We start from the raw sequence: 24,570 nt of genomic DNA, 5'->3' as shown, positions 1-24,570 counted from the left end.
TAAATATTTAGGTACTGTTAATATGTATGTGCATTCATCCAGTAAACAAAAATGAACAACATCATATTATGTACAATCAAACTTGAAGCTTTTCATGATAAAGAAACATCCTTAAAGAGGCCATCTACATCCAGGCTTTACAACCATCCCTCAACAGAAACGGGGGGCGTCATAGACTTTCTGCAACATATGATCCACTGCTCACCAAGTCATCACGTGTCCTGTATCTGCTTAACATGACGACACAGAAGCAGTGGATTGCTCATTCCTTGACAAAGACTGTAGCTGATCAGTCGAAAATTTGGGTAAATCCAATTTGTTGTGTTGGCAATTGCAGTTCATCCTTGATTCAGAATGACTTCTACCAACACAGATGAACTTTCAAGTGAAACATCCTTATCATTATCCGTTCAGCAATACTGATATTATGTTACATCAGTTTAACAACATTGAAATTAAAGCCTATACTACAGACAAGTGCTTACCAGGTTGAAGGCAGGCGTGAGCTCATAGCAGTTCTGGAACAAAGACACTCTTGCCACGACGTACAGGCCCAGTCTGGCACGGGACATCGCCACTACCAGGCGACGGACATCCCTGAGGTGACAACAAGACATTGTTACTCTTCCTCAACATTCCTTACACTTTGTACGGTAAATTCATCTATATTTGTGGGACTTTATTTCCCAGTAAGAGGGAAAAGGATATTTTTGTGCTGTAATATGTCTGCATTATTCTGAAAGAATTACTATGTATAAGTTTTATGTATGTTTTCACTTTGTACTGTAAATTCATTTATTTTCGCAGGCACTTAATTTTGCAGTAGAGGGGGAAAAAAATATTTTCATGGTATTTATCAATAAGTTTACCGTTGAAATAATTCCGTAGTACAATTAGCAATACATTAGAAACACATATTTGAGGTGGAGGGGTCACGGCAAAAATAAAAGCATCACAAACATTTCAAGATTTACAGTACATGTTTGTTTATTGTTTATGATCTATTGTTAAAAAGACTTCCATTCGTGAAGTACAAACAAGTGAACTTCACTATTTTTCTTGGAGTCATTACACATAACATGCACATTACATTAGAACTTGTGAAATACACATTAACATTACACAATATATATTTACATAAGGCCACACCAATTTAATTTCTTGGTTAATGGATTTTGATTTTTAATTCCAGCAACAACAAAAAATCATGAAAACAGAAGGCTGGGGTGAAAACTGACCCTGTTCACTCCCTGATACTGTGTGCACCAAAGTAAAAAAAATTCCTCTGAGATTCTGTTTTCATGTTATTTTTTCAATCTAGCATTTTTTTCTTCATTTTTTTCATTCCGTTGACCAAGAAAATAAATTGGTGTGGCCTAAGCACACCATATGCAAAAAAGACAGGATTCTAAAGAAGATACCTGAGATGTCCGACAGCCTTGGTGCGCACGAGCGACAGGAGGATGTAGTCGTTCTGCTGACCCTGGAAGCGATCTACTGTCGTGACCTGTGGGGTGAGGTCACAGTAAGTGTCAGTACCTGCATGCTGCATACATGTATCTGCTTATAACTAACCCACCAGTTCACTAGCTCATCATCTAACAGGTGGCAAACAACACAAACAAACCCTGACTATAAGCCACAAACACAGAAAAACGATCTGATTCCCGTGTCGGCCAACGGCTTTTAGGCGCCATCTTGCTTCATGGGGTCAAATCTTAGGGTCATCTGTAGTGCACATGCGTGAAACGGATGATGACGCAATTTTCTACATTGAACAATTCGGCAACATTCTAGACAGTCATCATAGAGATTAAATAATTATTGATGATATATCACCAACAAGAAGGACGATGTATTAACATTCCTCAGCTACAAATAAAGTCGAGCAAAATGGTGCCAATTTGTCGCCTGAAATTGTAAATTTTCATATCTTTTAAAAAACAATTGTGATGCTCGGGGCAATCAGGAAAATGGAGTTGTCAAACACTGTATTGAGGTCACTGTGTTGGTAAAATGGCACAAATGGGCGTAAAATGGCGCAATTACTGCAAATATTTTTTTGATGAATCTTAATCACTGTACATTGGCTTTAATTCAACAAAACTCATTCAACGCTGCGATTTTCAATAAAGTTATCTTGTATCTAACTTACAGTCGAAACTCAGAATGTGACGTTTCAGGCAAGTCGGTGAGACCACAAGGAGAAATTGGCTAAAATTTGCAAAGTTGAAACAATTTTGCAGTCCAATGAGACACCCGCTTTACAACATGTACCTCCCAACTCATCATGACCTTAAAGAAAAGCAGCCAGCAGGCTGATTTGAGCTTCTCATGAATAAACAAAGTTCCAAAAACAAACAAACAAACAAACAACAAAAGATTCCTGCTGCTGACCTTGCTGGGCCGGCCAATGAGAGCGTTGTCCCCACACCGCTGGTTGATGACGTCCCGGATGAGATGTTTCTGCCCGTTGTAGGTGGTCAGGATGCTAATCTTCTCCGCAGGGTATCCCAGCAGCCTCATGTACATGAAGATGCCCACCACGTACTCAGCTTCGGCAAGATTCTGCGGCACAGATTTCATCATTACTGTTTACGTCTTTAAGGAACATAATATTAGGAACACTTAACATATTTGGTTTTCATAATCTCTTAATAAGGAAGGCTAATCTGAATACAATTAAAGCTGTAATCGTGACCACCTCTACATAAAGACCACTTGGCCAATTTGACCACTTTTAGGTAATTGTTTTCCCATTGACACAAGCATGGTCTGTAGTGACCACCTGTCCACATAGACCAGATTTAATCAGTCCCCTGAGTGGTCTTCTTGAACAATTTTGACTGTTCCAATGTAGCTGACAGGCAAAATGAAAATAACTGCTTGAGAAGCTTCTATCATTAACCAAACTCAAAAGGTAAATACAGTGTTAGAGCAGTGAACATATTACGTTCTTCTTGAGACAGTTTTCTTTACTCCTAATTATCTCCATGAAAAATGAAGATGTAGTTTTGGGTGTGTCTGTGTGTGTGTCTGTGTGTTTGTGTTTCCGGACTACTGTAGACAGCATAACTTAACAACCTCTTGATGGATTACAATGATATTTGGTATGTGGGTGGGTGTTGGGAAGCCGAAATTTAGGGTCGACTTTGGGGCCCCTGGTATGTGACCTTGGTACTGCAGCAGAAGTTTTTTTTATCTCTTGACCTGGACTTGCTATGGTCTTGATTCTTTGGTGGCAGATACCTAGTTATCTTAGCTATTGTCACGGTCAATACTTTGCACCATACACCACTGTACAAGTATGTAACGACACTGTTAACAGCTATACCTGGTAGAAGTAAGGGTTAGGTTCGGATTCCCCAACTCCGTTGAAGTCCTCCACATTGATGAGCTGGTAGTCGAAGCAAAAGCCAGCGTTACCCTGCCTGTACTCCTCCCAGTGTTGTACATGGGGGAGGTTCCCGAGCTTCTTGTACCGCCAGTTGTACAGGTCACAGATGCTGGGGGAAAAAAAGCAAATCTCATTCAGTACTAGCAAACATTACATACAATGTAACTAATGTGTTAAGCTTTTAATAACAAATGGCATATACATTTGTCATATACATATGTATCTTAGTTAAAGTGTAATCAATGTTTATGAATCGGTGGACTTTATGCGCTGTAACTGTTGGTGCATGAGTTTACTAGGCCCCAAATGATAAGCGTATTATTAACTGTTAGAAATTTAAAAAGCAGCTTATATTGAAACTATAGTGTATCATTTTATAAATGCCACATGCCAAGCCAAGAACAATAAAGCTGAATCTGAATAAACAACAGATTTCACTAAGCCAGAAGGAATATTGTTATATTTGTTATGATATTTCAACATAAAAAATCAAACCTAAAGGCATTTTCTTTAAATCAATCAATTGTGTGAGCAAAAACAACCTAATGTTCACTCAAAATGATTGGAAACAAATCATATCAGACGGTGGAAGAATGAGCTACCCATACAACTGTTGTACCCTATCTTTCTAACTGGACATGCATACAAAAAGAAGTCTTATGTGCACCTTACTATTACTCAATCTGCACTCTGTCTGTAGTGTCGTTAAAAAAGATTTTTACCTTGGTCTAGCTCTGCCCTGTGCATCCAGATCAACAGGAGGAACTCCAAGTCTGATAAACCTGTACGGGGGCATAAAACAGTCAGGAATATACTGATACAAACGTACATGTAGGTTCATGACCTTGTGGTGTTGAATGGCTGAGTGGCACAGCTAGTGCACATGAGATTAAGAGGTCACAGGTATTATTCCTGACATTGCTGGATAGATGTTGTGTCCTTGGGAAAGGCACTTAACATGACTTTCCTCACTCCATCCAGGTGTAAAAATGGGTACCTGACATTCTGGTTGGGGAGATAAAAGGCAATGGAAGGAGAGGGATGGGTTCCACCTTCCAATACCGTGGCCTGAATACATTGAATTAACAACCCACTGTCCCTATGGCCTCAAAGGCCCTGTCCAACATCATTTGTCCATCACAAAAATACATACATACACACATAATCACATATTTACATACAGGTACAATTAAAGAAAAAGACTGGATTGAGGTCAGAGGTCAGAAATTACAATGTGTAATTATGACTGAAACTATCAGTCGACATATCTGGCAATAAAAACATACCTGCAAATTACTACAATTGCTACCTATTACAAATCAAACTATTAATCCATAAGCATTCATACTTCCAGGCTGGAAAGATTGCACACTACAACATATTTGTGGCACCATCTTTGTCTATGAATTTGGTTAATAATGCTGAAGCCTAAGCTGGAATACAGAATATCTGAACATTGGACTATACACGCTACGCAACACTCTCAGTACAGTACAGTAGAAGGAGTACCTTGTGAAGAGAGACTGTTCCATGTTGGAGAATTTCTGGAAGGCCATGTTCTTGATGACTGGAGGCAGCTGATGGTGGTCTCCTATCATAATCCACCTCTTCAACCTGCTGAAACCATCTTCTGGATTCTGCGGCACAAGGCAACAGTGGAGGACATATGAACACAGGTGGGATACTTGGAGTTACTTTTCGCTGTGTTTTCAAGTCAACTATTTTCAGCTTAAGTACACACTGGTTTTTACAAATTTTTCATTACCTATAGCTATAAAAAGGTGATTTGACTTTGACAAATCTACGATTTCAACTTATTCGACTTTGGCGATAGTTGTATTTTCACTCAAATATTTGCAGAATGATCATGAATGCACTGGTTTTGCATTACATTGTACCTACAGCTATAAAAAGGAGATTTGACATTGGCAAATCTATATTTTTTATTTATTTGACTTTGGCAAGAGTTGAATGTTCAACCCAACTATTTGTAGCTGAAGTACAGACGGGTTTGTACAGATTTTACATTTCATGTATTACCTATAGATATGAAAATGTGAATAGACTTTGGCATATTTATGGCAATTGAATACATGTAAGTACTGACCGTTCTGTCACTGTTTCTCTAGCACAAAATACAAAAGGTGACTACTAAAGAACAATCATACTGGCAAAAAAGTCAACCATGAAGATACATGTTTCCAGTATCCAGAACAGAAGACCTACCTGCAGTAGTAGAGGGATGAACGTCTCAATCTCCAAAATCTGGGCAGCTTCCTCCATCAGGATGTTGTCATACTGCAAGAGCAAAACATTGAAATTTGTAACGGATGCATCTACTCCAAAATTCTAAATATGTAGACACTGAAAATACTGTTAGTAGATGGATTTAATTTTGCTGCGATTTGATTTTGGGGTAGGAAGAAAATGGAGTGTTTGCATCAGACAGAACAAGCATTTTCGCTGCTATCATAAAACAATGCAAACATTTTTGTCCAATACTGTAGCAGTATGTAAGTATAGCTCTGCCGCAAACTTAAAAACACAGCGAACACTCCATTTCCCCTTAGTGCAAAATACAAACCATGCAAATTTAAATGCATTTACAGCACCTGGATGTCTAACCTTTATCGACTTATCAAGACTATAGAGATAACTGTTGGTCAGGCAACTCACCTTGAAGCCAACCTCAACAAGGTCATGTCGTTTGAGGGCAGCATGTGTGCAGGTCATGGCAATGACCTTGGCTTCCTTCACCAGCAGGTACTTGGACCTGTCCAGGCCGCTGCGCAACAGCTCAAAGGCACGGAACTCCTAGAAAGAGTAGGACATGTGCTTAGCCAAGGCAAGTTTATGGGTTCTGTCATATCAACATTTGGCAACTGTTTTGAATGTTGCAACATCAAGATGATGTAGAAGACATGTTAAATCTGCAACATAACATTGCATGTAACGTTGAAAAATAAAGCCATTTACCCGTAAAGATGGGAAAAATTAACAAGTCAGTGGGCAAGAATCTCTAACAGCTATATCTGACTGGACCTAACACAACAAGCAAACATCAAATTATAAGAACCTCACCTCCAGCTCCTTGAACATCTTCTTTATGTGTCTGAAGCATCCCTGACGGATAGAAACAGAATTGGTAGTCAACATTTTATCATTAAGTGTGACAAAGTCAATACTGAATGGAATAAAGTATATTGTAACATATCAAGTCTTAAATCAAAAAGTGATAGTGAAACTTTGAACTACATATACCTCCGCAATGTCCATGTCTTCATCATACGACTTTCCTTTGAATATCGGCTGGAAGAAAAAGCAAAGTTCATTCCATTTCTACTTCTCAAAAGATTTCCTGTTCAATACACAAATTACTTACAATCTAACATATTTGTGTAAATTAATGGCAATTTTGTTCATGTTGAAACAATAGTGTTACCAATGAATTCTAGGCTAAGAACAAATGCTAATGTTGTATAGACCATCAGCAAAGCAATGTCTGCCATAAATGGTCGCTACATGTTTGTCTTTCATCATACTCATCATTCATACGGTAAATTCATCTACTTTTTCTGGGATTTTATTTTGCAGTACTACAGAAAGGAGACTTCCACGGTGTTTAAAATTTGAGGTTGAAACAATTCTATAGTACAGTAGTAATACATTGGGAAGGCCCATCTGTGTTGTCATTGCAAAAAACGTAAAAAATTAAACCATGAACATTTCAAGATTTACAGTACATGATTTGCGTTCCAAACAGGACAGTAGATGATAAAACTTAAGTCTTAACGTGGGCACCACATACCTGAGGAGCATTAGCAAAGTATTTCTCAAAGGGGAAGTGTTCCTTGATGACCTCCACACTCAGTCCTGGCCTCTTCACTTTGCTCAGATACTCCTCCCACCTGGCAAGCACCTGTTGTCAAGACATGATATCAGCATTCCTGTCTATACTTCTTAGAGATGTCATGTACAAATTTCAGGCTGCAATAATTATAGGACAATGTAATAATAATTATAATGTTTTTTTCCCCAAATTACCTGTGCAATGGCAGTCAGTGCTGCATTGCTGCAGGGTTTACAATCACACAATACACAAGATACATATTTGCTCAACAGTGTAGTGTCTTACAATATCAACTTGACATAATTTTGTTTGAACCTTGGACAGGGAACCTTGTCAGCACCATGGACAGGGAAATGCAGTCAGCACCATGGACAGGGAAACACAGTCAGCACCAGGGAAACCCAGTCAGCACCATGGACAGGGAAATACAGTCAGCACCAGGGACAGGGAAACACAGTCAGCACCAGGAAAACCCAGTCAGCACCATGGACAGGGAAACACAGTCAGCACCATGGACAGGGAAATGCAGTCAGCACCAGGGACAGGGAAACACAGTCAGCACCAGGGAAACCCAGTCAGCACCATGGACAGGGAAATACAGTCAGCACCAGGGACAGGGAAACACAGTCAGCACCAGGAAAACCCAGTCAGCACCATGGACAGGGAAATACAGTCAGCACCAGGGACAGGGAAACACAGTCAGCACCAGGGACAGGGAAACACAGTCAGCACCTGGGAAACCCAGTCAGCACCATGGACAGGGAAATACAGTCAGCACCAGGGACAGGGAAACACAGTCAGCACCAGGAAAACCAAGTCAGCACCATGGACAGGGAAATACAGTCAGCACCAGGGACAGGGAAACACAGTCAGCACCAGGGAAACCCAGTCAGCACCATGGACAGGGAAATACAGTCAGCACCAGGGACAGGGAAACACAGCACCAGGGAAACCCAGTCAGCACCATGGACAGGGAAATACAGTCAGCACCAAGGACAGGGAAACACAGTCAGCACCAGGGAAACCCAGTCAGCACCATGGACAGGGAAACACAGTCAGCACCAGGGACAGGGAAACACAGTCAGCACCAGGGAAACCCAGTCAGCACCATGGACAGGGAAATACAGTCAGCACCAAGGACAGGGAAACACAGTCAGCACCAGGGAAACCCAGTCAGCACCATGGACAGGGAAACACAGTCAGCACCAAGGACAGGGAAACACAGTCAGCACCAAGGACAGGGAAACACAGTCAGCACCAGGGACAGGGAAACACAGTCAGCACCAAGGACAGGGAAACACAGTCAGCACCAGGGAAACACAGTCAGCACCAAGGACAGGGAAACACAGTCAGCACCAGGGACAGGGAAACACAGTCAGCACCAAGGACAGGGAAACACAGTCAGCACCAGGGGCAGGGAAACACAGTCAGCACCAGGGACAGGGAAACACAGTCAGCACCAGGGACAGGGAAACACCGTCAGCACCAAGTACAAGGAAACGCAGTCAGCACCAGGGACAGGGAATATAGTCAGCACCAGGGACAGGGAAACACAGTCAGCACAAGGGACAAGTTTGTTACCTACGCCAAGAAGGTTTTGTGTTCAGGTGCATGCGTCTGTGTGTATTTTTCAACATGATGACTTGAGAGTGCCTTGGTGGATTGTCTTGATATTTAGAATGCAAGTATGTCTCGATAAGACCTCGAATTGATAATTACTTTGGCCCCCTTGCAGCTTGTTCTGGTACTGCAGCGGATTTTCCAGTTTTGATATCTTGTGTTCTGGACATGCTATGGTTGTGTATTTTTTAGCGGTAAATAGCTCTTGGGAGGGAGAGTTAGTCGTGTAGGTACACATCCACAGTTAACAATGGATCTTGTAAAGGTTTCTCAATTGCCCAGTAGTCATGAAGTATTTTTACCTGGTACAGGTAGAAGTGTCCTGCTGTCTCACAGGTGTAGGCCACGTCTCCGGGAACCCCCAGGCTCTCCTGCAGCCGAGCCACCTCCTTCAGCAGTTCCAGCCGCCGCGCAAGCACAAAGTTCACTCGGCCATATCTGAGGGAAAACAAATGGCAACACTCAGGTGAAAATGAGCACCTAGCTTTGCCCTGCCACGTCCCTTGAATAGGACGTTACATGTGTAAATGGAGGTGCCATGTTTGAGGAGAGCCACACTTCGAGAACGTTAAAGAACCCAGAGCACATATCAAAAACAGTAAGGGTCCTTCCTGGTGTTGAGCAGATCAAACCACTCCAGTCTAAATGGGGTAGGGAATTTCCCGAGCAGCCTTTGTAACCCCTGCTTCTCCTATTGGGTCAGTAACTGTAAATGCAGAAATATTCGCGGTGGTTTTATGTTCGCAGATTTTGCGGTGAACTTTCAGCATGAACTTAAAACCACCGCAAAACTTTTTGCTCACCTATGACTGTAGCAGGTAGTGCTACTATTGTTTCAAACGCGAACTTAAACCCACCGAAATCACTCCATTTTCTCCCTACCGCGAAATAAAAACCACACAAACTTAAATGCATTTACAGTAGTCCTCACTCTTAGTGAGCAGTTGAGCTAGTCTCATGATAGCTAGGTCCTGAAGGTGTTCACTCTCACCTGCTGAAGTCCTTCTCTGTCTCCAGAGCCTCCTCACCGTGACCCAGACGGAGAAGATGTCTCTCGTCAATGTCAAGGGCCATGATCTTCTCAAACAGCTGGTTCAAGGCCTACAGCATTTATGCAACATACAACAATGGTACAAGTTTAGCAGGGCTCGAAATCCATTTTGGAAATACATGTAGGTGCACTGGTAACCTAACCTAAATTTGTAAAGACTGAGGTGCACAGAAAAAAAACTTGCCTAAACACAGTTTGGATTTTGAAAAAATTGCAAGAATCCCAAATTCTGTAGCTAACCTTCTAAACTAGTAATATAACAAAGGTTTTGATGTTTTTGACACTTGAACATCAATACTACAATACATGCCATACCTTCCATGCAACAGTGCACCAACTGTTGGGTTCACAAAATTGCTTATTTGGAAACCTGTTTAGGATAAATTCACATGTACAGGATTACTACACACATCGTAGTTACTTTTAATAGCATCAGAAAACTGAACAGTTTTGCTATTCTTGGAGAAGACAAAAATTGTAAGACTATATAGAGTTATGACAAGTTAAGTTATAACAGGAAAAAAATCTACCTGGTTGGAATGTGTGACAATGAGAGTCCTTTGTTCTGGGAAGTTGTGATAGATGTTGGAGATGATCTGCACAGCAACATCTGTCTTGCCTGTACCAGGGGGTCCAACAACCTATCAACACAAGAAGCAAGGTAAACAACGTCAATACGAACAAAACAAGTCGATGAAGGTTAGGTCACTGATGAAAGGTAGTGGTTAAAAGTTAAAATCCTCCCACACCATAAGGTGTATAGGGCGGTGCCCATCCCCGTTACATAGCCCTGGGCCACACTGTGGTGCAATCACTGCAGCAGGGGGCTAGTCCACTGGCAACTTCCATACTGTTTCAGAAGTATGTACCATTTTTATGAAGTCTTTGGTATGACTCAATGAGCCTCCTGTCCAGAGTTGTCCTACCCGGGCACGAACTCGGGCCTTCCGGTTCCAAGTAATTTGAAACAGATGTGCTAAGTGACAGAAGCACTACATGTACACCACAGGGACACCCCGAAAGGTAGTGGATGCTATCTGAAACATCTGACCATTCAAAATATCCACTTGTTTGAGTAATTTTTGTATGGTGCATGAACAAAACACATCTGTTATAAACAAGATATGGTTGACTTTTGAAACTTTTGAATGTATACATGTATGTCAAGGTAGACCATAGACAGAGATTGAAATCTGACAGAATCAACGAATCAATAAATCTTCCGGTAGAGGTCGCGACTGGAGTATTTTCTAGTAAGAAAATGCGATGAGGATCTCTGCCAGTGCAATTGGTCATTCTACAAATGTACCCGTAGAAATTCTGATTGGGCTCTGTAGACTTTACTGTGCATGTGAATATTTGCTTGAAAGACAGTCAGCACTTTTCAATTTTGATTCATGTCACTTAAAAGTAATGGATTGAAAACTAATCTAACCACCATGACACAATCCTACATGTAGCATCCTGATCGCGATATCTGTTGACAGAGACTCTGTTCTTGATCTCTACCAGTAGAATCAGCAATTCTGGCAGACTGCATCTCTACCCTGACATATAGTATAGATAAGTCATGTCCTTACAACAGGGGTGTCCCTGTGGTGTAGTGGTCTGCGCTTCTGTTACTTACCACATCTGGTTCTGATTACTTGGAACCAGAAGGCCCGAGTTCAACTCCCGGGTAGGACACCTCTGGACAAGAGGCGCATTGAGTCATACCAAAGACTTTTATAAAAATGGTACATGTACACACTTATGAAACAGTATGGAAGTTAAACACACTCCACTGTCAGTGGACTAGCCCCCTGCTGCAGTGATTGCACCACAGTGTGGCCCAGGGCTATGAAACGGGGACGGGCACCGCCCTATACACCTTATGGGGTGGGAGGATTCTAACTTTGCTTAACAATGGCCGTTACCTTTCCAAAGGTGTGAGAAGTGGCTAGACAAGAGGCGCATACACTTGATGGTGTGGGAGGATTTTAACTTTTTAACTGTCCTTACAACAATAGTCATGTTTGTGTATCCTTACCATAGTCAGGCCTGGCTGCATCCCAGCTCTAATGGCCTCAACTTGGGTACTGGTGAATGGGACTGTATTCCTGCAAAAACCAATAAACATCGTAGTGTCACTTTTTGATCGTGCAATACATGACCAATACAAAATCAAAATCGTACAGTCAAAAACTGCATCAAAGATCACAATGTCATACTGTAAATGCATTTAAGTTTGCATGGTTTTAATTTAGGGAGAAAATGGAGCTTTCGTGGTGGTTTTAAGTTCGCGTTTGAGACAATAGTAGGCAAGGGGGTAGGAGGGAAAAAAATTTTGCGGTGGTTTTAAATTCACAGCTTACTGCAAAAACTGCAGACATGTAACCACCGCGAACGTTTCTGCATTTACAGTATGTATGAAGAACCGTTACCTCACAGTTAAGATGGAAATTTCCTGTGTATATGATTTCAGTCTCCCATATGCAAGGAATACTGTAAATGCAGAAATGTTCGCGGTGGTTTTATGTACTTCGCAGTTTTTGCGGTGAACTCTTCAGCATGAACTTAAAACCACCGCAAAACTTTTGCCCACCTATGAACGCAGCCCTACTATTGTTTCAAAAACGAACTTAAAACCACTGCGAACACGCCATTTGCTTGGTACCGCGAAATTAAATACCTGCGAAATTAAATGCATTTACAGTAACTTACAATATGAGGAATACATAAAAGAGTGTGCTACTTACTTTTTGGGTTGGTTGTACGGATATGGCCCCCTGTTTGGAATGGTGTATGGCTCCACAACGATGTGTTTGCTTTCCTCGTCGGTGGACATAGCCTCCCCACTTTCATCTTCTCTCTTCCTCTTCTTGTCCGTCACTTCTGGGAAGGAGACTTTGAACGGAGGCAGCTGTTTCGAGGGGTCTTCGGTCGTGACCTTGACTTGGTACTCGGGGAAACAGGCCTTCAGGTGGTCCATGCTGAGGAAGGTGTCGCAGAAGTCCAACTCGGCGATCTGGTTGTCCATCCTGGGGTGAAGAGTTTAGAATGCATACGTTAGCCAGGCAGGCACCATGGTCTTGTGGTTAGGGTTGTTGACTTAGAATCTAAAGGTTCTGGGTTCAGTGTTCCCGCCAGGCCTTTTCAACATAGGGGCCGCCGATGCTGTGATCTGGACCACCGATGCTGTGATCTGGACCCTGATGCTGTGTTTCAATGAGCATAGGGGTGTATCTTTCTAGGAAAAACCTTGAAATCTTATAAAAAGTTCATATTTGGCTTTAGAATGAGGATGTGGCAGAGGAAAAACTTTAACTTCACAAAATTTCTCCCTCAAAATGCAGGAAATAGTGTCTTATTTGGTTATGAACTTCAAAATTTTGTGGGAGAAGATGCCAGACTCCCAACCGTTATCATGTCTTTGGCACTGCGCGAGTGACTTGTGCCGCAAAAAGTTGGCCTTTTATACCTGTGACCCCTATGCTGTGAAAAAATCCAGGTGAGAACACTGGGGTTCCAATCCGTGGCAGACCCCAATGTTCTACCCTTGGGAAAGGCACTTAACTTCTTATTTTTTTCATTCAACTCGGGTATAAAAAATTAATACCTAGTTTTAGTTACAGACATCCTCTCAAATTGGATGTTAAGCTGAAGGTCGAGTGTCTGAGGAGAGCTAGACCTCGAGCACGTTAAAGAACCCACCACATTTATCGAAAAGAGTAGGGGTTCTTTCTAGTGTGAAGCGATCAAATCTTACAGTATGCTGTCCTGTTTGACATCTTGAAAAGGTGATAGTCACCTGTTATGTCAATCCTTCCACAAAATTTTTTATGTGGTAAGTCTCAATAAATAAACAAACAATCAAAACCAAACATACATTGTATCATTACACAGGTAAGTCTTTTCAATTCAAAAACGAATGAAAAAAAGACAGAGAAGGACTTCACAATCACTAAATGTAGTCATCAAATGTTACAGTTTTTGAAACTGTGAGACAATAAAGAAGGGTGTCCCAAAAGTACAAAATGCATTCCATTTCGTTCCATTACGTTTCATTTCATATTTTCAGTACAGCACTTAAGAAGGAATCTTTTTTGTGTGCAAATAAGTGGCTAGTTTTACTTGGTGTAGTGTGCTGAGCTGGGGTCTCCATATCCCAACAGGACGTCGTGTAGCCAGTCTGGCACCACACACTCTGTGTTCATCAGGTCACGGATGGTCTCCAGAACAGCCTGGGGATACATGTGCAAGATGTCAGACAACAAATCTACACTGAGTCTCATGGTGTAAGTCACAAATTTTATGTGATTATACTTTTAAGGGTGTGTAATCATGGTCTTGCAAGAAAACAAATAAAAAATTGAGATTACCTTGAAGTTGTTCTCCTTGGGTTTTCTTCTCATGATGATGTTGAAGGTTTCATACACATCCTGTTGGAATAGTGCAAAAGCAAACTTGCTAATAGTTTTCTTAATTAAAGAGACATCATGGTCATGAAATCGAAAAATTACAAATGTTATAAAATACTCCCAGATCTACGGTACCTTACATGTTGGAATAAATGACATTTTAGGCAGTTATACACCTGGTGTTCTCTTGATCATCGCAAGATTTTTGTCACATTAGATTGTCTGATGAATGCAGGCCTAAACCAATGTAATGGGGCTAGACTTTCAGGTAAAAAAAATGCACTTGAGTCTTGAATTTTTTAATTCGGCGACCTTATGGAGATCAACTTACAACTAAAGCTCAAGAGTATGTCAGATGATAATGAAGTTTTGCATGGTAAACAGCAACAACAACAACAAAAGGGACTAGTAGCTCCACACACCTCTGCACCGTCCATTGTCCGTGCCATGTCCCCTTGGTACTGGTTTGGGTCCAGCCACACTCGGAATGTTCTGTTCTCTCCCGGCATGTTTGGCTTGGGATCAGGACCTAATAGTAACAAACATAACTCTTAAGTCTTACAATACATCAAGCAGTACAGCTATTTTCTCCCTCCCGCGAATTAAAAACCCTGCAAACATTTCTGCATTTACAGTACTCAAATAACTGCAGACACACACTCTTACAAACAAACACACAGACCGAAAACAATAACAAACTTTGACCCTTACCCTCTTCAATGACCCTGCCCTTTTCATCCAGCATGCCCTCAATCTCGCACCCCCTGACACAGGTCAGGCCAACCTGCGGCACGAACGGCTGGTCGTGGCTGTACCGCGTACCGATGGGCAGGGTAGGGCGCACGGACACCAGGAAACAGACGTCATGCTTCCGAAGGGCTGTTCATGGAAGGGAAAAATTCAAAGAATTACATATTAGGTCATATTAGGACTAAAAACAAGCAATACTTTTAGTCACTGCAATTTTACACAATTACAGATATCTACATATTATATTAATATATTACTGTTGCATGAAATAATGGCATGAAATACCACTTGCATGTCTACAAATATGATACGTGTACATGTACATTATACAGAATACAACACGGGGTATTCCGTATCACCCGATGTTCCAGCCCGATCGCGGGTAGGATCGCCCGACGGCCGTAGCGAGTTTGCGCACATAAAATTGAAGCCGTGCATGTAATATCAAGAAGACCTGCACTGGTGCAAGTTACCACCAGTAGAAATTTATCCCCTTTTACTCACATAAATTTTCACTCTAAATGAAGAATCGGTGCTCAAACATTAAGCAAGCAATATTTAATAGCCCTTTTGAAGTAATGTTTTCAATCCATTTTTACGAGTTTGGGACACAATTAGTGGCGTTGAACCAATAATTCAAAAGCCGCCATCTTGGGGAAAAAGGGCATTGTACTTTCCCGAACATGCCAAAAGTCGGTTGTGCCTGCCAGGTAATTTCTTTTTCTCTCATCTGCACCAGTACAAGTTGACCCAAAAATGTATTTCGAGTCCTGAAATAAGCTGGTAGCTGTGTTACAAAGAATAAAATTAACTGCAGTGATAGCGCTGCGTACCTAAACCACTGACCTTATCCAGACTGGACCTAACATTTAGGTTCAAGTAAAAAAAAACCTAAATCGTTAAACGTCTGGAAACAAGCCCGGACTTGAAAAAAAATATCTCGCTTATACTCTCCTTTTTGTTTTAAACCATCTTAAACCTTTCTTGGAAAGTGAAATTTGCACTGGAAAAATATGAAAACATTGTTGTCTTTGTGTTTATTACTGGCTGTATATACAATGTACAATGTAATTTCGCATATGCAGTTTTCAAGTTGCATGAAAAATATATGCCACTATGCAATTTTACATGTAATGGGAAAAATTTTTTTTAGCACACATATGCCATGGGTTCGGGTCCAGACTTTTAGGTTTAGACCTGAACCTGAACCTCTGGATCTAAATCCGTACCTGAACCTGAACCATACAATCATTCAAAACACTGTGCAAAAGAATTGTGTGACCCCTGACCTCCAATCCTTACAGCCTGGCATGATATGGACTATGAGTATGGATACGATTTTGTAATGACGCACAAATATGTTATGTAAGTGTATTGTATGTATATGTGCATCTAGGGCCTCCCTGAAAATCAGTGCCAAGCCACTGAGGGAGCTACCCTAGTAAAAGAATACGGAAATAAATAAATAAATAAAACCTGAAAACAGGTTTAGGTACACAGCACTATGCAGTGAACATACATGTAATCAGTAGATTTCTGTGACTTACACTCCCACTCCTGCTTGATGTGCTGTCTGAGGTTCAGGTTCACTGTCACGTCTGCACGGACTCTGGAGGGGTGGTTCTTCCCGACATGGGGCTTGGAAACCTACACAGAATGCGGCAAGAATGGGAATCAAAAAAACATGGCATGTTTTGAAAGGAGAAATACATAAAAAAGCTCAAAACTGTAATTTGTTTATGTAGACAAGCTTTTACATTGTAGCTGACTAGCAGTTAACTTCTGTGATCAACTGTTTTCTTCATATGCACAATGTATCGTTTGTTCATTCAGACCCTTGTACTTAGTCGTAGTGCCTAGTGGCACATAGGGCAGCAAGTTTCCTTGCTGTTTCAGTAGCAGGGTATATTTCTACAGGGAGGGATTGCTAGCACTTCCCCCTTAAGGTGCTCGAGGCACCTCTTCGAACTCGGGAGCCCCATTTTTCATGTATGTCCCGTCCGAAAGATGGATGCAGCCCCAACCGAGATGCCTTTCCCAGGATTGAACTGGGGTTTTTCAGTTTGCAACTAATTGGAACCAGGAGCTCAACTGTGAGGCTGCTACCAGTTGGGCTATAGGGACGTCAATGCACATGCACAGTAGTGGTAAAGATTAGTATCTCATTCATTAAATGCAAGATTTCTATGATTGTAATCATTATGCTTCTTTTGGAGGTGTAAGGTTACATTAAATCTTGTGTTGTGACTTGCAAAAACCTACCTCAACAACAGCAAAGGCCACCACTGGCTGAGCCATCCTGGCCCACCCTCCAAAATACACACTTCCATCCTCCGCTTTCCTGAAGACGCAGACAATGATTAAATCAACTGTCTTTATAACATCATAACACTGACATCCTGGTAGCATCAATACAATTAAAACATGGCCCAGAGTATCTTACATTTTACCTGACTGACTAGCAGCACTTTCGACTCTATGCAAGTATGGCTACCAAATAGACATATATATAATTCTATAGTCCAACCTACCTCCATCAAAACATAAAATTGCAAATATTTGACAGACATGCAGCCACTCTCTCATGCTATCATTGGTGGAACTGCTAATTGTGATGGACAGTCAGGATAGCTCTATTACTAGTGCTTCAGAAGGAAAGAAATACTACAAAATTGTTGTAAATTAAAAGTGCTTTCAAATGATATCAAGACATCATACCAAGGCTTCATTCTCCCAACTGCATCTTCTACATCTTGTCTGATTTCATCTGAAAGAACAGACCCATAACATTTTATACATGAAAAGTATGGAAACAAGATGCCACACTACTGTAACAATGGTTTATTGGTCAGAAATAACCCGTGCAATGGCAGCCAGTGCTGAATTGCTGCAGGGTTTACGATCACATAATACACAACAGATACATATTTGCTCCACACTTGCACTTTGTGGAACTGTCGCAAGGGTCTGGAAGGCTGCCATTTGGCGCCAACAGGTGACCTTAATACTGTAAATCTTTAAAACCTCTCTGTGGTTTTATTTTCAAGGTTCTTGCAGTGGCCTTTGTACCACAAATTAATGACACCACGGATATGAATTTCAAATGTATTCTAACTGTAATTGCTTCACTCAAAAACTTTATAGCAACCTTCTTTCCCCTTTTACCCTGGCATTACATCCCCACAAAAATATAAAAAAATCTACAGTGACACTACATATTATATAGAATACAACACGGGGTATTCCGTATCACCCGAGGTACCAGCCCGACCGCGGGTAGGATCGCCCGACGGCCGTAGGCCGTCGGGCGATCCGACCCGCGGTCGGGCTGGGACCGAGGGTGATGCGGAATACAACGTGTTGTATTTTATTTATGTCATACCTTGGTCATACCCACCCGAAAAAACACACGTTTCAATGCGGAATGCGCCAGAAGTTGAGGGAGTTTTGTGTCTTCGAACACAAAACTGCAACAACACTGATTCTAATCTCCGAATCCGGTATTCGAATTTCCGACGACGGCGCAACTGGCGCGCTCGAAATGCATTCGAAATATTCTATGGAAGCCTGTGTGATAACACTTCCGAACCCTATGTGATCCGGATAGTTATCACACGGTCCGGAACACCCAGGCATGACATAAAGAGTAATACAGTACTGTAAGCTCACATGTGGACTCCAGTCGGAAAAGGTTGAAGTTCCTCAGCAGATAGTCATGGAGCGTGAGAAACTGTAGGTTCAGCTTGGGCAGGGCCAGGCAACCTGGGGGGAAAGCAAAAGGAATTATCTCTGTTTGGTGAGGATTTCAATGCACATGTACACTAATGCTAGGTGGCAAATATATCTTCTTGGCAATCACAATATACATGCTAATGTAAGTAGGGATGAAATCCGTTCAGTCAAAAAACCGAATTGGATTAAACATACTACTCCGTCTCCCGCCGATAGAATTGATCCGACAGCGATTGATTTTTGCAGTGTGAACGCTCTAATCGCGATTGATTTTCCCTGGATTGAATTATTTGAATCCACCTCCCGGAGGTAGTTTAGGGAGGATTAATCCAATCCAACCCAATCCTATCGAATATCGAGTGTGAATGCAAACCACGATTGGATCGCCGGGGATTTTGGCTGGTTCCGAATACTGTCCCACCAATCGTCGCTTCGTTCACGCTCCCAAATTGACCTGTCTACAACTCTTGCTGCGTTCATTCCCTGTACTACAGCTAGGCCAATATACAAAAGCCTTTGTCATTCTCGCCTTCTCGCGATCATTCCCACCATTTTGTAGCGAAGCAATGCCGAATCTTAGACCTCAACCTTTGACCTTTAACGAGTGTCGCGATACTTCTGTGAAACGCAGCATGCTTCAATCAGACTGGAACCACGGCGTACTTTAATGTATTTGGCGACGAGCAGTGTGAACGCAAAAAAATCTATCGCGATCGGTTTAATTCTATCGGGATAAATGTTTAATCTGATCCATTTTTTTTAAGTGTGAACAGGATCTTATAGCGATGATAACGGTTACCATTCCATGGACGATAGATTGCCATTATTGCATACAGCCAACCTAAGTATCTCATTTGACTGTTCTTAGTGTCCGATCTTTAAAGTATGTGGACATGCTTTTTTTGTTTCCCATCAGTTGTCTCAAGGAGTGCACTTTAACCTCCTTGGCCAGCTCCCCACTGTTGCCTTCTCGCAGCAGTATCATAAGAATCGAGGAATACCATCGCCTCTTATCCTTATGTTCTAATATCTAATTGTACTACCTATCTTATAATTATACATGTATATCTTCAAATTATCATCTATAAGATGTTTTATATACTAATAAATAAGATATGAGCACAACTACTAGTTGGTAAAACATTTTTTCATAATTTCTTACAAGCATGATCATAGCAGTTCGCCAAATAACAGTTACTCAAGCAACTGGATATGATTTTGGAAACGGTCAGATGTTTGAAGACTTTTAGTAGCATCCACTACTTTTCGTCAGTGACTCTGAGCAAGATTTGTTGAACAGCAGGTTTTAACCACATACTATGATTATTATTATTGATATGCAAATAAAGAGAAGACAATTTTAGATAGTCCAATAGGGAAACAAATTAGACAAAGTCAAGACAAGGTTGATGTAATGATAGCAGTGGTGTTCTTTTGGTTGACAAAGTTACCCTTACCTTCACCAGAGAAATACTCGGTTGGAACAATGTTCTCATCCCACAGAATCTCTTCAGTAGGATAGAGAGGCATCTCATTCAGGGCCTCCAACTGTGACAGTCTCCGCTCATGGCGTGATACCTGGATACAACAAGCAAAAGAAACAAAAAGTCATGTAAGAAAACTTGAATTCATCATTCATATTCATAATACATGTAATAAGAGGCCCATTATTGAACTTGGCCTTCATTTTCCCAGCTTTCAATTTTTTCTGTCCCACTCAATCTTTGGGAGCCCATGTGAATTTTCATTTTCTACTGTAATCTGTCACTTAAAGCTTACAGAAATTTCATCAGTTTCATGTTATGAAGCTCAGATTTTTTAGATGGATGGGGTGAAATTTTCTTCCGTTGCAAAAGGCAGATTTCTGTCCTGGGACAGAGGGACGGGTCCTGGAGACAGTCCTGACTCTATATCAGATGTGTTTCTTCTTTTTACCATCTGGATGTATCACAGAATAGCAAAGCTCTTTATTCACAACCACATATTTACGAAGAGCCCATGTTTCAATACTGTCATCTTTATCAGGGCAATTCTTCTTCAAGGAAATTCCATTCAGTTATTCACCACATTGATGAAACTATTTATGGATTTATCAGACTTTGAACTGGAAATAGCAATGTGGCTAGGCCTCCTTACCAACAGTTCCAGCAGAAGTTTTGTGCTGTAGGGGGAGCTCTCCCCATCTCCTTCAGGATGCGGCAGCAGGTTCAAGTACGCACACACTTCATGCAGCTTCCTGGCACTAAGAAAGACAAAAATATACAGTTAATTTTTTGCAGGGACTTAATTTTGCGATTATAGGAGAGAAAAATAAGTTTTTGCAATGTTCTATGTGTAATTGTACAGTTAATAACTATGGAAATGTGTCTTGGTAGTGTCAAAAAGAAAACCACCCAAAACCTTTCAAAATGTGTCTTTCTCAAAACAATTGCATTTGGAAAGTGTGCACATGTAGCGGACAATGGCCAAAACATGCACAAGTAGTATACTGTAATTCTTGAAATTTTCGGGGTTGTTTTATGTTTGCAGCATTCCCAGTGTACTGCTTCTCCGCAAACTCATAACTACATGTATGTATCCCTTACTTTACAGTATGTGACTATAGCGCTACTGCAAACTTAAGAACATTCCATTTTCTCCTTACCACAAAATAAAATCGCTGCAAACTTAAAGGTATTTGCAGTACTTTGTGATAAGAGGGAATTCTTGATGTAAAATGTGAGTTAAACAAAAATGATTATCAACAAAAAAACGTGCTGCAAGCTCTACCAAAATGGTAGTTGTTTTTCTACATACCTCATTGCACTGAAGTGTGACTGAAGGGCCTCCCTGGTGTCTATACTGGCTACATTTGCAAAGGCAAACTTCTGAAGCTCTTCAAAGTGCTTGAATACTGCCCTCTGTAAGACAAAGTTTTACAATTACAACAAACACAACGCTTATTTCAGATTTCAATGACTTGTAGATATTGTTTGAGTACATGTAAGCTACTCCTAGGCTAGGGCCATGAAGAACCCACTTATCGAAAAGAGTAGGGGGTGACGTCTTGCAATGGTGATAGTCACTTGTTACATGTATGTCACCCCTTCCACAAATGTGGTAAATCTCAATGAACAAATAAATAAACAATTAGGGCTTGCTGTGAGCATCCTAGCTACCTAACCCAAAACAAACCTAATACAAATACAACCATCTACTGTCTTTGTAAGGACCCTTGTAAGCCTTGTAGTGGCTAGTGGCACATAGGTCAGAAAGTTTCCATGCTGTTTTAGTAGCAGAGTATATTTTTACAGGGAGGGGTTGCTAGCCCTTCCTCTTTAACGTGCTCAAGGCACCTCCTAGAACATTGGAACCCATTTTCAGCCCTTCCCAAAAGATGGGTGCATCACCAATCGAGATGTCCTGACCGAGGTTTGAACCAGGGTCTCCTACATGTACTTACTAACCAAGAGCTCAGATGTGAGGCTGCTTTATGAGCTACCAGTTAAGCTACAGGTGCATCCCAATCCATCTAGTATAGGTAGAAAACTCTTCGACCCCTAGCTTAAGTTTGTAACATAATCCAGACCTTACCTGTAGAGATGTGATACTGTTGTAGTGCAGGTCCGTCATGTTGTGGTCTGTCAGAGCTTCCCCTGTCTGATCATTGATCTCAAAACCTGCATAAAATGTCAGCCTGTCTAGGAGCTGACAGAACGGAGAGACAACAATTAGGAATTAGTGGCATTGTGTGGTGCAATCGGTAGAGTGTTTCGCCCAGAGCCGAGAGCTCCTGGGTTCGAAACCCCGATATGCCCCGATGTTGTGCCCTTGGGAAAGGCACTTTACAAGACTTTCCTCACTCCACCCAGGTGTGAATGGGTACCTGACTTCGGTTGGGGAAGGTCGTATTGAGGTCACCTGCTGGCGCCGAATGGCAGCCGCCCAGACCCTTGCGACAGTTCCACAAAGTGCAAGTGTGGAACAAATATGTAACTATCTGTTCTGTATTATATGATTGTAAAACCCTGCAGCAATTCAGCACTGGCTGCCATTGCACAGGTAATTTCTGACCAATAAACCATTATTAGGAAGGAAATACAAGGGTAGACTAGTATACTGTCAGAATATTCCTGAAATTCATGTATCAGAAAGAAAATTAAACCTCTGTTGTGCTTTGCTTGACGTATTACTTAATTAAGATGATTGTTGAAGTTAGCTTTAGAATTACAGATTGAAGTTCTTATAAGAGAGGCAGTAAGGTTTGTAATTAAATTTTGCTGACCTTCTACTTTATGTTGTGCACCCAAAATTCTTTCTGTGCACCTAAATGTTTAAGTTAGGTGCACCAGTGCACCTACCAAATATGAATTTCAAGCCCTGGTGAGGCATGTCTGTTTATGCTAATACAGATGCTGCACATATAAAATTTCTAATCAAATGTATAATCAGGACAGCTTTGTGACACAGTAGGGTTTGTAGGCAGTGGCCATCAGGCTTTGAGCTAGGCATGCGTCCATGCGTCATTTGGATGCATAATACTAAAATAACAAGGAAATTGGACGCCCTCCTTTTCAGCTGGACGCACAGGGGACCCCCTATTTCCCTGGTAATTACAGACACATGTTACTGTGTTACAGTGTCACTGATGCATTTTTAGTTCAACCAGACACTGGGACAGCATGAAAATTGATTGACATACAAGGCTACCAGGAAATTGTTAATCCATAGAGCCCATTGGAAGACACAGAGAGGGAACAAGCAGTTTTAAGTGCTTAAATCGTTTTAAAAAGATTTAAAGACTTGTCTACAACGTTTTGAGATTTAAAGACTACAACACACCTAACCCCTGCAACACCCCCCCCCCCCCAATTTTTTGACCCCTCGTCTATAAATCCTAGCTAATTTTAAGCCTGGTGGCCATACACAACAATAGTCTGGTATGACTTTAGTCCTTTACCTGGTTGAAGAGCCTGCCTTCCTCCTTCTTGGTCAGTTTGGACAGCCGGCACTTGACCACCAGATGAGAATCGTCCATCAGTGTGTTGAACCAGCGTCTTGTGGGCAGCAGGGCCTATGGGTGGGAAAAATATTAGTCTATCAAGATGGTCATGTCAATGCGGAACTTATGGTAGCAAATGTATAAGTATTAACCTGTCTTCTTTAGCTCAACACCCCAAACACCAACCAGTAAAACTCCACAATCTTAAAACTTTAAATACAATTATATCAATTTGACACAGCAGGGCTTGAAATATTGAGTGCATATCATTATGTGCATCTAGTTTTTTACAGTGAGTGTGGGTGCACTGGTGCACCTAGATATTTTTGTGGGGTAACGTACATGTATGTAAAGGTACTAAAATAGTAATATACAGGATATTCTCGACCTTTGACTTAGAAAAATAACAAATCCTTTGTTGTATCACAAGCGTCATGTCTAAAACTTTAGCTATAGAATTTCAGATGCCAGTTCTAAATAGAGGCATTTACTATTCTTTTGCTGACATTCTACTTTATTTTATATTTTGCACCCAGCTTTTTTGTGCACCTAAATCCTTAGGTCAGGTGCACCAGTACATCTTTTCTGAAAAATGAATTTCCAGCCGTGCACAATAGCCCCTGCAGTAGGCATTAGTGCCTTAATTGATGTTGCAACAAGTTGGAACCTTTGCGCATACCTCAAGATCAATCATCAGCTCCATGAACCTCTCACAGTAGTGAACTTTGTCCATTTCCACTGGTCCTGTAAGAACAGCACATAGTATGTATTAAAGATACAAGTAGAACT

The 24,570-nt window shown here is 41.3% G+C and overlaps 1 protein-coding gene across 2 annotated transcripts in view; it reads right to left on the bottom strand.

The window, feature by feature from the left end:
• LOC136432308 (RNA helicase aquarius-like) overlaps positions 1-24,570 on the bottom strand; it is a 40,339-nt gene that overhangs the window by 3,823 nt on the left and 11,946 nt on the right. For both annotated transcript variants that reach the window (XM_066423501.1, XM_066423502.1), the window contains exons 10-39: positions 24,461-24,525; positions 23,740-23,853; positions 22,374-22,487; positions 21,597-21,700; positions 20,937-21,042; positions 20,258-20,378; positions 18,738-18,830; positions 17,787-17,835; positions 17,331-17,409; positions 16,616-16,715; positions 15,030-15,197; positions 14,741-14,847; positions 14,280-14,339; positions 14,032-14,141; positions 12,657-12,938; positions 11,948-12,017; positions 10,449-10,559; positions 9,859-9,968; positions 9,170-9,305; positions 7,206-7,316; positions 6,659-6,706; positions 6,479-6,520; positions 6,074-6,211; positions 5,624-5,695; positions 4,907-5,034; positions 4,120-4,179; positions 3,335-3,506; positions 2,398-2,568; positions 1,427-1,507; positions 486-602 (exon numbers count right to left, since the gene is read on the bottom strand). In XM_066423501.1, coding sequence (XP_066279598.1) covers positions 486-602; positions 1,427-1,507; positions 2,398-2,568; positions 3,335-3,506; positions 4,120-4,179; positions 4,907-5,034; positions 5,624-5,695; positions 6,074-6,211; positions 6,479-6,520; positions 6,659-6,706; positions 7,206-7,316; positions 9,170-9,305; positions 9,859-9,968; positions 10,449-10,559; positions 11,948-12,017; positions 12,657-12,938; positions 14,032-14,141; positions 14,280-14,339; positions 14,741-14,847; positions 15,030-15,197; positions 16,616-16,715; positions 17,331-17,409; positions 17,787-17,835; positions 18,738-18,830; positions 20,258-20,378; positions 20,937-21,042; positions 21,597-21,700; positions 22,374-22,487; positions 23,740-23,853; positions 24,461-24,525 — 3,239 coding nt within the window. The remainder of the gene's footprint in view (positions 1-485; positions 603-1,426; positions 1,508-2,397; positions 2,569-3,334; positions 3,507-4,119; positions 4,180-4,906; positions 5,035-5,623; positions 5,696-6,073; positions 6,212-6,478; positions 6,521-6,658; positions 6,707-7,205; positions 7,317-9,169; positions 9,306-9,858; positions 9,969-10,448; positions 10,560-11,947; positions 12,018-12,656; positions 12,939-14,031; positions 14,142-14,279; positions 14,340-14,740; positions 14,848-15,029; positions 15,198-16,615; positions 16,716-17,330; positions 17,410-17,786; positions 17,836-18,737; positions 18,831-20,257; positions 20,379-20,936; positions 21,043-21,596; positions 21,701-22,373; positions 22,488-23,739; positions 23,854-24,460; positions 24,526-24,570) is intronic.

Source organism: Branchiostoma lanceolatum, chromosome 4, assembly GCF_035083965.1.
Source record: "Branchiostoma lanceolatum isolate klBraLanc5 chromosome 4, klBraLanc5.hap2, whole genome shotgun sequence".
Classification (NCBI taxonomy): Eukaryota; Metazoa; Chordata; class Leptocardii; order Amphioxiformes; family Branchiostomatidae; genus Branchiostoma; species Branchiostoma lanceolatum.
The sequence above is the reverse complement of the archived record's forward strand: the minus strand, read 5'-3'. Positions and strand labels throughout refer to the sequence as shown.